Source organism: Chroicocephalus ridibundus, chromosome 6, assembly GCF_963924245.1.
Source record: "Chroicocephalus ridibundus chromosome 6, bChrRid1.1, whole genome shotgun sequence".
NCBI lineage: Eukaryota > Metazoa > Chordata > Aves > Charadriiformes > Laridae > Chroicocephalus > Chroicocephalus ridibundus.
The window spans coordinates 3067033-3082264 of record NC_086289.1 but is presented as its reverse complement, the minus strand read 5'-3'; the positions used below and the strand labels follow the sequence as shown (position 1 = coordinate 3082264).

Genomic DNA, 15232 nt, shown 5'->3' with positions numbered 1-15232 from the left:
ATTTGTTTAAATAGCTTTTACTTACAGATCTGCTCACTTTACATTTTATACAAAACATTTTAACCTTAAAGATACCCTTAGTTGTTAAAGAAGCAATAATAATTGAAATTTGTCTTCTCGGAGTCGTTCGGTACCCTAACTAAGCCAACAACACAACTTAATTAGAGCGTAATAGAAGAGAGTTTATGGCTGAGGAGCCAACTCTCTAATGACCTGAAACTGTCCTTGCCATATGGCAAGTGCCTGCCGCAAAGTACCCACCAAACCTGTTGGCTGAGCTCTATCAATTAGCGGATGACCTGAATCCCGCTCAGCTTTGTTACTTTACCTGCTTCTCGTAGCCGCTTTCGGCAGCTTTCGCCTGTATTTTAATCTTCAGGGTGGTCTTTGTTTAGGTTCCCATCTTCCTTCCGAACCCAGCCTAACAAAACTCATGGTCTTTTCCTTGCTTAATTTCTTGATGTTTGGACTTTCCACTTTTCCTTTATGTCTTTAATTTTAGTTCTTCTTAGTTCTGCTTGTATTATAGAATCACAGAATGGTTTGGGTTGGAAGGGACCTTAAAGACCATCCAGTGCCACCCCCTGCCCTGGGCAGGGACACCTCCCACCAGCCCAGGTTGCTCCAAGCCCCATCCAACCTGGCCTTGAACCCGTCCAGGGATGGGGCAGCCACAGCTGCTCTGGGCAACCTGGGCCAGTTCTGCAAGATCTGAGCTCTTTGCCCTTGTGCCAGTTTTCAGATAAGGTGTGTCCTGGTTGCTCAATTTGTACCTGAGCTGTCATTACTAAAGTACAGAGCTTCAGGAGAGCGAAGGCAAAGTCCAGCTGCAAAGAACAGCAGAAGGGCATCGCTATATTGGAAGAGTTGCTTCCCAGTTAGCCTGCTTCGGGTTCTCAGAGCACTTCCATGGGTAGTTGCTTGGTTTTCCCCTAATAATGAAACATTCCCAAGCTCAGTGCAGCTGGCGGAGTGAAAAAAATGGTTTTAGCATCCAGAAAAGACCTGAGTATTAAGGTTAATGAAGCCAAATATTTCTGTACTTTTAAAGTGGTTCAAACCATTTGGCTCTGGAAAAGGCAAACTGATTATAGGGTTTTATATGGAAAGAGGTAAAAGCAATTTGCTCTTAAAACATGTAATGGAAAAATGCAGAGGGAAAAATACTGGTTAGGAAATCTGTGGTTGTTCTAATGGCAATAAAAGTGTTTATTTTAAAGTCTTGCTTTTTTTGGTCTAAATTGTCTGAAAGGTGGTTCTGTAGGTCAGATCTTTCTGGGTGAAAACAAAGGAGTAATTATGTATTTGAAATTTGGCAAGTGCTCTATTTATAATTGCTTGTGTTAAGAGTTTGATTTATGTCAGTGCAGTGCACTGGGATACATGAAGAATCACTTCTTACTTTTGTCTTGACTCTGTAAATTTGTCCCTTTCTGCCTGTTCTTGGGCTGTGTAGCTGAAATTGTTCAGTACTGTTAAAATCAAACTTTCCATCAGCATGTGTGCTATTCGACTACTTGTTTTCCACGGGTGTGCCACTTGACTGTCGTTTGTATTAGCAGATATGCTAATCCAGTCTTGGTCAGTGGCTGTAATACTTTTTATATCTTTCGTTAAAATACACCTTTTAAATGTTTTAATATTGTTGTTGCTTAAATGGTAATGTATGTTAATGGAAACTAAAGTACACGGTAAGCTGGTAAAACATTAAATGGGTAATATGTTAATGGTAGAAAATGCTACCTTAAACTGACTTTAAAGTATCAATAATATAACTGAAGGTGTGGAGTGGCGAGGTATAATGGCAGAATATTGTTGATCCTGTGATAAAAGGAAACCGCAGTGTGTAAACTAATTTTTCTTCCCTTTTTTTTTTTTTTTCTTTTTAAACCTAAATAAAACTGATTGAGTCATCATTTAGGACAAAAGGTTGAGGATACAATCCAGTCTCTCTGTTGAAGAGAAAAGCTTGCGTAACCTTTTCAGTGAGAACCAAAGTGAGGAGTTACTGTTCTCGGAAGTCTTTCTTCACAGATGAGATTTCATTGTTAATTTGTAACCCGCGTCTTGCCCAGTATTCTATGTTTCAGCATCAGAACTGGTGCCCAAGGGGCTCTCCCAGGAGCATTGCCTCCTTGACCGTTGCTGTGGTTCGAGTTTGCCCCTGTTCCTCTCTTAGAGCTTTTGCCTTGTTCTCTTTTCAGTGGTGGGATGCTACTCAACTTTACCGGATGTGTGTAGTCCTTGCTACTGTATGGTTTGGGTGGAAGAAAACCCCTTTCCTCATTTCTTCATTTAACTTTTCATGATTTTTTACCATTTCTTTTTAGTCTTGACAATTTTTTGAGCCAGTGCTGTTTGACTCACCCATCAGAGCTTAGGATCCATGAGTGTTTCCATCAAACCTGATTTCCCTGCATAGGGAAGTGATACCTGCATCTCCTGTTACAGGGTTTTCAGTTTAATCGCAAAGGCATAAAGAAGCAGCGATTTAGAACTGAAACTAGATTAATTCAAAGAGAAATGAATAGTTTTTTTTTAAAAAAAAAAATACAAGAAAAAAGGAGAACTTAAGTGAAACTTTGGTTGCTTATTCACCGTTGGAGACCCTTAAATCTTCCTTCAGCATGAGCTCTTGCTCAACCAGAAGTTGCGTGCCCAGTGCTGGAATTGCTGGAGGAAACTTTATGACCTGTGTTATGTAGGTGTCAGTTTTAGATTATTGTATTGGTCTTATTTGGCCTCAAAAATATTAGAAAATATGAGGTGGAATGCAATAAAACCAGTCTTGTATCTCTCTGCGGAACAAATTGTTTAGATTCATTAAGGTATTTCTGTTCAAAGAGGAATTTCTTACTGTCAGGCCTGCTATCATCCTGAGATGAAACATCATCTGAGATCAGTGAGGTTATTTCTGGGACTAACGGATCTCTCTCCCCTTTTTACTTGGTAAAATTGATACTCAGTTGAGACATATGTGGTAGTGGTTGACAAAAAAGAATATGCTAATGTTTTGCCATGTGGAGTATCTCAGTATTCCTCCCTAAAGGCCTTCAAGACAACGTCCTGGAGTCCGTGAAGTATGGAGAAAGACAAGCTCTGTCGGGATTTTAGATTACAATTTTCTGCATCTCCATTTTCTTCTCCCCCTTTAATATTTTGCAGTCCTAGACCTTGGGTTTTCACGTGAGTGTGTGCGTTGGTGGGTGTTGTACGTCCTTTCCTGACAAAGCTTTGGCCAACCGGAGATGGAGCGGGTGATTGTATGTCTGGAGCAGACTCTTCTTTGCGGGATGTGACGTGGGTCACGGGGGGTGCCCCGTGGTGGTAGGACCCCGCAGAGGCAGCCCGCCCACAGCCACCCACGGTGGTGGAGAGGGGACTCTGCAGAGACAGCCTGGTAGCGGGGCTCAGTGGAGGTTCAGCTGTTGCCCTGAAAAGCTGAGCGTATTTGATGTCTGACTGCTATACCTCAGGACTCAGCAAAGCTGAATTTTCATCAACTTGGCCTTAAGTTTGACTTCCTACATGTTTTAGATAGTTATTTTTATTAGGCTTGAGAATTTATTGAAGAAACTCTTTGAAATCCAGGTCGTGAAAAATATACATATCGGGGTGTGATGCTCAGCAGTCCAGGGGGGGTGGAATTGTCTAAGCCTCCTCCGTCACCATCTACCCGGTTACAGGGCTGAGCGTACTCCGTTTTCTTTCGGTAATTGGATGGGAATATTGAAGGGGTCCCATCTATTGTGAATTTTGCGTCCTTGGCATATTAAATAGGATTTTTATTTTTAGTTGAAAGAGATCTGAGTTGCAGCCCTTGCTCCTTTAGTACAGGTTTTTTATCATTTTTTAATGCTCAGAACAGTTTTTTCTGCTTCTAGGTGTGCTGAAAATAAGCAGGCTCTGCAGCAGCACAGCATGCACTGATAGCTTCCCTTCCACTCCCACCTTCACCCCAAAAAAGCTGGGTTTTGCTCCTAATATGAGGTTAATTCATAAAGAATCAGAGAATCATTGAGGTTGGAAAACACCTTTAAGATCATCGAATCCAACCGTAAACCATTTGCTTTTCTATAAGAAAGATAAAATGGAAATACATAAAAATACGTAAAACAAATACAGGTAAGCATCAGAAGCTTTTTATTTGATCAATGATTAGATTAGTTGTTACAGAGCATTATTTAAAGTACCTGTGTGAAAGTAAGACTATTAAACTGTAAATATCAGTAGATTAAAATGTAGAGCTGAATCGGCAAAGTAGGTCAAATCACATGTGGCACAACCTCCAGTGTCGGTAACGAACGTGAGTCATCAACAAAGTGTATGAAAATTCATCTACCGTCACATGCAGCTTGATCAGCAAAGTGCGCAGAGGCTCAGCAGCTGAAATAAAGTGTAAGGCAGAGTTTGCTACAAGAAATCAGGAAAGTAGACATCTGTATTCATAAAATATTAAGGGGAAAAAAAAGCCCAGTGAGCTCAAATCTGCCCTCTTGGGTTGGTGATGACCCTTCCCGTGGAGCCGCTTCCACCAGCGTTGCCGTTCCTGAGCTGTGAAGCGGCGTCAGTGAGAAAATCCCCCGCTACCTGCAGCTGTAAAAAAGCACTCGCTCAAATCAAGTCCTGTGCAATGCTCGGGCAGCAAAACAACATGCAACGTGATTATTAGAAATTATGTAACTCTCTCACCAAAATACATGAAAAAAGAGCAGCAAAATATGCAGTTGGATCTCTTAAATGAAGAGGCGTTTTGCTGAGCTACTGGAGTGTGTGTCTGGGGTGAATTTTGCCTTACGCCACAGTAACATCTCCTTAACCACGAGCAGTTCCAGGTTTTATCTCAACCCAGTTACTGTCAAAACGTCTTTACTGATGTTGTGTTGTTGGGAGTGGTTTTGGTAAAATAACAGAGGAGTTATTTTATTAGTATTACACATTTTTGGGTTAAAATGTGTCTTCCGTGGTTGCTGATGCTCTGTTGGCGCTCTTTGGCCTGGGTGTCTCCTTGGGTACCAGGAGCTGGGATGCGGAGCATCCCGAAGCATCCCTCGTGCCGTGCACGCAGCAGAGCTGCGTAGGCTGGAAATTCACGTTGCTTCGCGATCTCGATGTTGTGTCCTCAGGATCTCGGCAGCTCCCTGCATCCCACCGACTGTGAATTTCTGAGCCAGGAAAAACGTCTTAACAGAACAAGGAATCAAAAGATAAAATGTGACGAAGAGACTGGCTCTCACACATGAAGAAATACTTACGAGAGCACTAACTTCATATTTGTTTCTCACTGAAAAGGTTACATAAAAACCAGCCTTAGTTAAAAGTCCAGCAAATGTAACATTTTGGGGTTTTTTTTGTGTAGGCATTTGACATTTTAAAGATAGATGAGATAAATACCATTACTGAGAAGCTGTAGCAAAGGTTAAAATATTCTAACCTTGGAATAAAAGTTCATTTTTATCTCTGCGTGAAATGGATCAAGGACTTTTTTGCGTTACGTTCTTTTTTCCCCCTTTATCTTTCTCTGAGCATTTGATATTACTCAAATTGTTAGATAGCAATTATAGATTCCCAAATTGTAGGAGATGATTTACATTGTAAAGTACATGAGGTTTCTCTTCCAGAGAGGTGTTTGTTTATATCTGTGTAGAAATAAATTGGTTTATGCTACTAAATTAACTTTGTTCTGGGTGAGGTTTTCACTGGCAGAAGCAATTACTGCTGCTCCCTTGAGGCAGAGTTTCAGGTTGGCCCAGCCATTGCCGTCGTCTGCCCCGGGTCGGGGGTGATGTGCCCCACCACGCTTGACCTGTATCCGCTTTTGAACTAGAGCATATATTTTTTAATAAATAGATAATCTTGGTTTCAGGCAATAGAAAATTCCAGAAGGGTATTCGCCAGGGGAGGGAAAACGCATCAACTGATTCCGGGGAGTATTTTTAGTGTAATTGTAAGATTAAAATTAATAACTTAGCTTTTTTTTTTCTCTTTCCATCTACCAGTGTGCCTCTAACAACTTTCCAACATACTCGTGCATACGCCACACTACACACTGCACAAGAAGGGACTGTAAGACTTTGTCTGTGCTATAGAAAATAAATGATTTTTTTCGTCAGAAACTGCCTTTGGATAACTGGCAAACCAGTGCTTGTTCCCGGGTAATACCAGGGATTGTTTACGATGTAGGATTACTATTGTTATCATTTCTGAAAAGTTTAAATAGAATTATTGCAGGATTTATGTACGTCATATATAAATATGCCTTAGTAGGATTTATGCATGTTGTGTATGAATAATGGCTTTTTTATGAAGCAGAACAGTAAGACACGTTTTGAATCTAGTCATTAATAACTGACACTATCACTTGTATTTTTTTGATCTAGAAGAGTGGTCCTCTCCAAATATTTTCTCTTCTTTTAGGATTTTCTGATGGAAACATTCATCATGTTCAAGAATCTCATTGGGAAGAACGTCTATCCCTTCGACTGGGTGATAATGAACATGATGCAGAATAAGTAAGTAGAGAGGGAAAAGCTGGAGCTCTCCGCGATGGCTAGTTCATGGTTGATCTGAAACAACAGTGTTGCTTGGAAACAGTAAAACACAATGCGGCAGCTGGGGTGGGTTGGGGTTTTTTTCCTTCTCCGATGCAAATAATCATTTAAAAATTGGCTTTGGAGATTGCAGGGCAGTGTTTTAGTGGCCTGTCTGGGGGCTTTTGGAGTCCACCACAAATTAAGGGTGGCATCATTCCGAGAGCCAAAATTTTGGAACAAAGTGCAGGTGCAGTAGGGATCTGTACATGCAATAATTAAATGTATTCCTTTGGGGATAAATGATATGTTTTGCATGTGACCTCAAACACTAGTGGTTATCATATGCTGACATCGAGTTCTCTATTCTGGAATATTTTCAGCGGTATTAAGAAGAAAGAACTGAAAGGGCATTTTAAATCCAGATTCCATCAGCCCGGTAATGAAGAGACAGGCTGCAAATGTTTCTAATCCCCTTTTCTTTGCTCAATAATCGCAGCATTGTCATTATTTAGCATGCCTTTGTGCAATATTTTATGTCCGTGACATTTATTAAGTGTGTCAAATGTTTTTATGTGTGCTGTGATGAAAGTATAAGGAAAAAACATTATATTTACTGGTTGCCTGGAGAAATCTTGTCTGTGCTTACTGGTAGCTACCATGGCTATAAAGTTGTCAGTGTTTACTTATATAAAATCCTGAACCACAGTTCCTACTCTCATTTTAAAAACACACCATAACTTTAATCTTGGCTTCTGAAGTCTCCTTAACCGCCTAATAAAATCCATTCTTAATAAATACGAGTTAGGAGATTCAGCCGTCTTTTGAGTTAAAGCCACTGGTTATGGGCGCACACTTCTGTGTGGCTGCAGCTCGCAGAGCACCCGCTGGTATAAATGAAGAGCCCTTTGAGATTAGCTGATGAGGAAGATATAAAGTCCATTGGGTTTCTTTTTTTTTTCCTTTTTTCTTTTTTTTTTTTTTTTTTTAATTTTGAAAGTGGTTTCGGTTCGAGAACTCCCAACTGTCTTGAGAGTCGTGTTGCAGGTGCTTGGGAAACCCTCCCAGCGTGTGCTACCTGGCGTCCCTTCGAACAGGAGAACGCCGCTGCGCTTTGTGCGGTGTTTTAAGAGGTTGAAATACAACTCGGAAGGTCTGTGTTTGGACACCGGTGATGCCAGTTAACCAGTTATACGGCACTTACAGTGGTGTGGGCAATATTGCGCTGACTCTTCCCCCAGATGTACCTTCACAATACCGCCAAATGACCTCTCAGTGTTCATTAAGTTGGGGATTTGACCACCTTTTCTTTTGTTTTGTTTTTTTTTTTTTTCCTAAACTGTGGTATTAGGGTCACAGAAACGAAAGAGCACAACTATAGAAGGAGCCTTTCCCTTCCCACCGTCTTTGGTTTAAAGCACAAAAGGATCCTTCCCAGGCGGCTCCTCACTCCGAAAATTCGGAATAATACAAAGTGTGATGCAGAGGGCCGCAGTTAAGATAGGGGCTTTGATTTTCTGATCGTTAAAAATAGTCTTGTCTTCTTCCCGTGCTGAACATTGAGTCCTGAAGAAGTGGGGATGTGTTGTTAAGATCTCTGATTCTTACTGAATAACCTCAGTACCCATAAAATATTTGACTGGTATTTAAAGTGAAAAACAAAAGACGTTTTCACGTCTTTCTGGTGTTGATGAATATCTGCAGAAGTGCTAAAGGGGGTTGTTCGTCTCTAATTTACAAGTTCATTTTCATTACACCAGCTCGTTTGTAAATGCTTCTGAATTGATTTGAGTGCTTTTCATTTTTCCTGTTGAAGCTAATGCAGTTTCCAAAACCAGAAAGCCGCATTGTAAAATACCTTTTTGTCCATCTGGTCCATTTGTCTTCACCCCTATAAACTTTTATTGAAGAAAACCAGGGAAAATTGAAGAACAAATTCTGTCTTTTAAAGCTACCACATCCTCTCCATAGAAATACCTCGGAATTTGCCATTTTGTGTCGCTCGTGCGTTTCTGCAGATCGAGTATTTCTGTGCCATAAGCCAAATTAAGTGAGCTAATTTTTAACTATATCCAGAATGCTTGTGAGTTCGTTGGTTTCTCTGTATGAAATACATCCAGTAGTGTGAAACAAAGGGTCAAAAAGACACCAAGCTGGAGATTAGACCTCTAAGCCCCCACTGCATGCAGTGGAGAGACCAGTCCCTTAAGGAGAGGTCTCTTCACCTTCATGGCAGAGGCAGCCCAGGCCACTGGTTTGCTTCCAGATAGCCAGTAGAGGGTTAAAATATTCTGGCTGAGGTAGAGTTGTAGCTGCGGGGGAAGAGGGGAAACGGAAAAATGTGCGTGAACAACTGTGTTAGAGGGAATATTTGCAAATACATAGAATCATAGAATGGTTTAGGTTGGAAAGGACCTTAAAGCCCATCCAGTGCCACCCCCTGCCCCGGGCAGGGACACCTCCCACCAGCCCAGGTTGCTCCAAGCCCCATCCAACCTGGCCTTGAACCCCTCCAGGGATGGGGCAGCCACAGCTGCTCTGGGCAACCTGGGCCAGGGGCTCACCGCCCTCACAGCAAACAATTTCTGCCTCACATCTCATCTCAATCTCCCCTCTTTTAGTTTGAAACCCTTCCCCCTCATCCTATGGCTCCCCTCCCTGCTCCAGAGTCCCTCCCCAGCTTTCCTGGAGCCCCTTTAGGGACTGGCAGGGGCTGGAAGGTCTCTCTGGAGCCTTCTCTTCTCCAGGCTGAACCCCCCCAGCTCTCTCAGCCTCTTGTCATGTTCAGTTAAAATTTGGTACTACACTTCTTTGAACTTTACTTTACTAGTAAGATACCTATGTACATAAATATATGCACACTCATTAACAGTCCCAGAAATTGCTCTCGTTCTGTGTACATTGCCCACGTGTTTTTGGTACCGTGCATCACAACTTCGGGCTCCTCTCTCTCTCCTGTCCCCGCAGCGTGTGCTGTGCCAGGCACAGGATTGCTTCCATGCTCAGCACGCCTTTGTTTCCCTAACACAGATAGTCACGCTGTGTTACCACCTATCGTGCTGAAATGAACACAAAAATCTTCATCTCTAATGAGATAATTGTTGCTTTTTTGTTCTTAGATGTGCCACTTAATACTCTATTTACTGACTTCTCTAATTTAATTAAAACCAGGGTCTATTGTTTCAACAAAGCCATTTGTTAATTAGCGGCCCAAGGTTTTGAATGTTGCTGATTTCATGTAATCCTTTGGTTTGACACCAAGATGTTCGAGGTGGCATTGGTTTGCTGGCTGTGACGTGGCGAGTGGCGGCAGTCACAGTGTAGGTTCCCCAGGTGCTGCACAACAAAGGTTGTCAGAGGGGGTAAAAGAGAAGGATATTCCAACTTATGCAATGGTTTTTCCTCTCACTGTCAAATTTTGGTACAAATCAGCTGCTGTTTTACAGTAAACAACAATATCCAAGTAACAGAGATAGAAAGAAACATTGATGAGGGGGTGACAGAGATGAACAATAGACCATAGCGCCTACGTTTGAAACAGCTTCTTCTAGGAGAAGAGCAAGAGGCTGTGTGCTTAACCCAAAAAACAGGATGCCCAAAAGGCCAGTACCAGCCAGCACAGTATTTTAGGGGTGGTTGATTGAAAAGACCATCCACATAGTATTTAATAATTAAGTCTTATTCCATATATTGGCTCAAAATGACCATTGCTTTTGGGTAAATCTAAAGAAGAGAGAAGACAGAAAGGCAGGAAGAGAAGAAATGGTCTTTGGCTACATAAAGTTTTGCAGCAGGGTGGATGGGAACAGCCTTTGAATAGCCACGGTGGATTGCCTAAGAAATATTGGCCAGAAACTGTAGCAAGAAACATCGAAGTTGGAGGCTGGGGGAAATCCTCCGGCAGCGAGCGCTGCGGTGGATCGCTCGGGGCGCTGCGAGGTCTCCAGCAGCAGGGGTGTTCAAAACCAGTTTGACGAGCATCTGTTAAGGTGCTGGTTATAGGTGATCTCTAGGGAGTCGCCTTGAGCCCTGTCACTCTGGATGCTGGGCTGCGACTCGGTTTGCTTTGCAGGTAGGTGTGTGTCTGTGGGGTCTGCAGCTTTGCCGGAGAGCCACAGCCGTGCTCGGCCACCTGCGTCCCCGCAGGGAGTCCCCTGCCTGCTCCTGTGTCACCAAACTGCTGCCTGCCCCAGTGTCACCCACTCCCCGCCTGCCCCGCGTCTCGGTGTCTGTCGCTCACTCAGTGCCATTTCTCCCTGTCGGACCACGCTAGCACAGTGTCTAGTTTGGATTTATGGAGCTTTTCATCTGTTGCGTTTTCTTTTTCGACGGGAATTTTTAAGCCCGGTGAACTCCCGGCAAATTGTTACTAAATGTATTCGTGATCACGGTGCCTAAAAATAAGGATGAGCCAAGACAACTTCAAAAGAAAAAGCTACTTGTAGTTGTAAATATTGCTGGTGGAATTTGCGAATAATTCTGTTTGAGATACTTGGGCACCTTTAAATTCCATCTGCCATCAGGTTTATCTGTGTGCGTATTTTCAGGAAGAGTTATTCCTATTAAGGGAAAGGCATAATATCACTGGATTAAAAGGAAGTGTTTTTATCAGCGGTGTTGACAGCTGCTGCCACAGCCGCTCGGTAGCAATCCACCAGCTGCTGGATAATGACATTTAGGCCTGATCTTCAGCCACTGTGGTATTTTTGTCCCGCAGGTCTCCGTGATAAACTTAAATAGCTGTATTTAATAGTTAAAAGGAGCCAGGAGGTTTTCCCGTGTCCCAGGACAGGGATGAGGAGAGCGCCGGAGGCAGAGCCTGCACCCCAGGCGTCTCCTGCAGGAAAATGCACTCGAGGAGTTTTAACTGTAAAAGTAGTTTAAAAAAAAAAATAAAGATGTGATTTTGTATTGTTTACATTTTTCCCTTCTAGATCGTGTTTGGAAATGATTCAGAAACGTTTTAGAAATTGTTTTTAACTATTGTCATAAACTGACAAGCTAAACTTAGGTTTCTCTTAAACAGATAACTGAGAGCATGAAAACAGTTCCTGGATGTTTTTGTAAATGAAAATAATTTAGTCTTTGGTCTTACTTTTGGCATTTGAGACAATCGGTTCCTTTGGTAGACCTTATGATATATTAATTTGTAGCTACTACTTTCATCTGCAGCTGTTCCAGTGGAAGCTGAGCTGCCAATGAAAAATGAATTTGCTGTTTTCTGTTCTATTTTTTTGTGTCTAATGTCCACATTTACATAAAATACCTGGTTATTTTGCCTTTTGAAGTCAGAGAAAAAGGGATGAGATGCTTCTCGGTGAGAGGGATGTTTCTTGTGCTTAGGTTTTTTTTCCCAGAGGAAATACATCTTGCGGAGGGAATCAGGCGGGTGTTACGTGCTCCCCACCGGTGCCGCATTGCCTTTGCGGGTGGGTGGAGGTGGGTTTCCTCCTGAAACCCCAGTCCAGAATCTTAATGAATTTACTGTGTTGAAAAACCAAAAAAAAAAAAATCTTGCAAAGAGGAGAAGGAAGGATCCGGGAGATACGTCTGGTAAACATGTACCTTTTTACTGTTGCTGGAGGTGGCGTATAGATGTTTATTTTTGGAGCTTCCAGGGAAATGTAGGCTGTTCTGCTCCGTGGTTGTCATAGCAGTACCTGTCAGATCTATACTGCGCCTTCAGAATTAACCTCGGCTACGTATGTGACTGTCCATCACTGGTTTGCAGGCACTGGAGTGGTTTTGAACTGAAGCAAATTTTTGCGTAACTGTGTGAACCTTAAACTGTAGCACAGGCTTCAGTTGCCTGAGAGTTATTCTTACTGACAAGTAACCCCAAAGCCAAAATAAAATTGGTTTTTAGCTTATTGAAATTTTACTTAATTGCAATATCCTGCTAGGCTTTATACAGGTATATAGAAAAAAAAAAAAAAAAAACCCTAATGTTTTTAATAAATGTATGAAAATAGGCTCTTTGCACTTACATAATTGACCAGTCAAATCGCATCTGTCAAATTAGGTGCCAGTGCAAAAGCTCTTCTTTACAATCCATCCCAGGCTACTGATGGGTGGAGGTGTGGTTTTCACAACAGTCCGGGAGGATGACAAAGGTTCTGTGTAGAAAACTACGGAAAAGGCAGAGGCACAAGACAATTTTAGAGACTATCAAGTAATATCAGGCATATGGGGAGCGGGGGGGAGGGTGAAGCACAAAAAAACTTTGCAACCATTGCTTCCTTTTCCAAAGCCCCTGCATAGACCAGTGTTCCCACCTGCATTAATCCCACGTACAAAGAAATTATTAGTAGACGTGACTTGAAAGCTTGCGCTTGGAACTGGGGCGCTGATCATTAAAATATTTACTCAATATGTGTTGTTACGGAATGTGGGAACTGTTTTACATTTCCAAATAGGATATTGTGATGAAGAAAAGTGTTTGAAATGCAATTATATTTTATATTTTAGGATGCGTTGTTTCAAGAAGGGTGAACAGTCGGAAAAGCTTTCATTAGAAGGAATTGGCACTACTTTTCCTGACTATTAATACGTTTGCTGTAGGACTCTGTGCTTATTTAGATAGTTAAAGAGTCCAGACTTGCAACTTGGACAACAGAATAATTTTATTTAGGGCTGGAATGAAATAAGACTTCAAATGGGAGCAATTTTGTTTTTCTTCAGTGCCAAATATTTCTCTGTATAGAGAAACCTCCCGCTATTTACCATATCTAGTTTAAGGATAAAAATTTTCAAAGCATGTAACTTCTTCAGGAGACAGTTTTCAAAATCGACTCACGTGCCCAAAAGTTTGGTCTTCATCTGTAAATAAAAAAGATGAATGCATGTTGATAAATTTTATAAAGATACGGTTTCTGTACATGGAGAGAATTTTTCTTGCTGTCCATAAAACCTGGTTGCGTAATGTACTGACCTTTTCAGTAAAGACCTTGCAGGATTTTTGGTTTAGTATTGTACCTGTCAAATTAACTGGACCTGGGAGTAAAACGAATGTACTTGGCTATGTTTAAAATAACACGGGGTTTTTTTCTTACTCAAAAGGCTGAGATTCCTTGAAGGAATGTGCTTCAGCGAGTGCTCTTTTCTCTTGATGGTTTCCGTAGTGGGAGGAGAGGAAGCATCCCCCGTAGCAGGTTATTTTATCCCAGCCATTAGGAGTTAGGAGCGCTGTGCCTGACGTGGGTGGTATAGTGATAACGGTACCATTGCGAGAATTGAGGGATGGCTGGGCTTTTGGAAGTCCAGTGCATCTAATGGATCTGCTTTTGCTCTTTATGTCTGTAATCAGTGATGACTTAGCTCAAGAAGCTGAGTAGTGGACTCTGCGCCGGCGAAGCTGCCAGTGCTGGGGACGTGCGGGTGAGATGTCCCAGCACCCTCCCAGCCCCCCAAAAACACCTGCTGCTTCTCCGAGTGCTCCCCCTGTCCATTTGGATCATGATTAATTTCTTCTGGGGTCTAGAGGTGGAATAACAATTTCCATTACTAAAACAGTTACTATTTTGATCATTATAATATGGTATAAATTATGGCTCTCGCGTGTTTGAAGATGTGTGGGGCTTTTTTGGTGAGGGCGTCCTGCGGCGAGGAAGGTGGGCTTGGGCTGAGTGACTGTTGAACATCCGCTGTGACTCTGCTTGTTCTGGTTTTGTTGTTATGCTTCCCTTGACAAACCTATTTTTCTGTCCCTAAAGCGTGGATGGGATTTGCTCTCCTCCTGGGAATGTAGGTGCCCGTACCACGGCATCTCTCTAAAATCAGGTGAAGGCTGCTGCAGGTGTATTTCATCCTAAAGCACAGGGAAGATGGGGCGTTTCATTTTGCCGGGGAAAAAATAATCCTTATTCCGTACTCGCTTCAAAAATATCACCGCGGAGCATTAGACTAATGTGCACACGTTCATTGCTCAGTGGTTGTTAACGTCTTCTCAAAATATTTCTGATCTATTCTGTGACACTTCAACCTTTTATTTGCCACAAGGAAATTACAGTGACTTTAAAGAAAAGAATTGCGTGTTAGGGAACAGCTCTTCCTGAACTGGAAAGAAACACGTAGGGATAAAATGATCCCAGCTGCTGGTGTTCTTGAGTTCAAGATTTATATATGAAGGGGAAAAAAGTGAACTGAGGTTTTTTAGAGTTTTTGTTCTTCTTTTCTTCTGTTGCAAGGCCCTGTTATTTTTGGCTGCTTGCAAAGTTAGAGGTAGCGAGGCAGTCCTAAGGTTCAGACCTGGCATTAATCCTGTTCGTTAACTGGTTGTCCTCCTTTGAGCGGTGGCAGATTTAATCCCTTCAAGACATTTTGAGTGCTACGTGTATCTTATGAAGCTTGAGAACTGTAGAGAGACGTGTGAATTTAGAATAACACTTTGTCCAGCGGATTTCCCATCTTCCTGCTGTGGTTTTACATCCAGGCTGTTTCCTGGGGTTTCACCGGTAGGGCTGGCTACTAAAGCCAAGTTTGCTCTGCTGGTCATCTTCCTTGATATATTTTACCAACTCTTAAATATTTGTTCTGCAAACAGGTAATGAGCAATTGAGAGGCACCTCGCAGCCTGTCGTTTTCAGTAGCGGCTCAGAAATGGGATACTTTAAAAGAAAAATAGGTCGTATGAGCTGTATGCAACCGAGCGAAAGGAGAGCTTGGCTCAACGGTTGCAATAAGCAAAAGCAAAATAACATTGC

The 15232-nt window shown here is 42.1% G+C and overlaps 1 protein-coding gene across 2 annotated transcripts in view; it reads left to right on the top strand.

Annotated features, from left to right (window-relative positions):
- Positions 1-15232, top strand: part of DOCK1 (dedicator of cytokinesis 1) — a 323879-nt gene that overhangs the window by 184309 nt on the left and 124338 nt on the right. For both annotated transcript variants that reach the window (XM_063338334.1, XM_063338333.1), the window contains exon 29: positions 6418-6512. In XM_063338334.1, coding sequence (XP_063194404.1) covers positions 6418-6512 — 95 coding nt within the window. The remainder of the gene's footprint in view (positions 1-6417; positions 6513-15232) is intronic.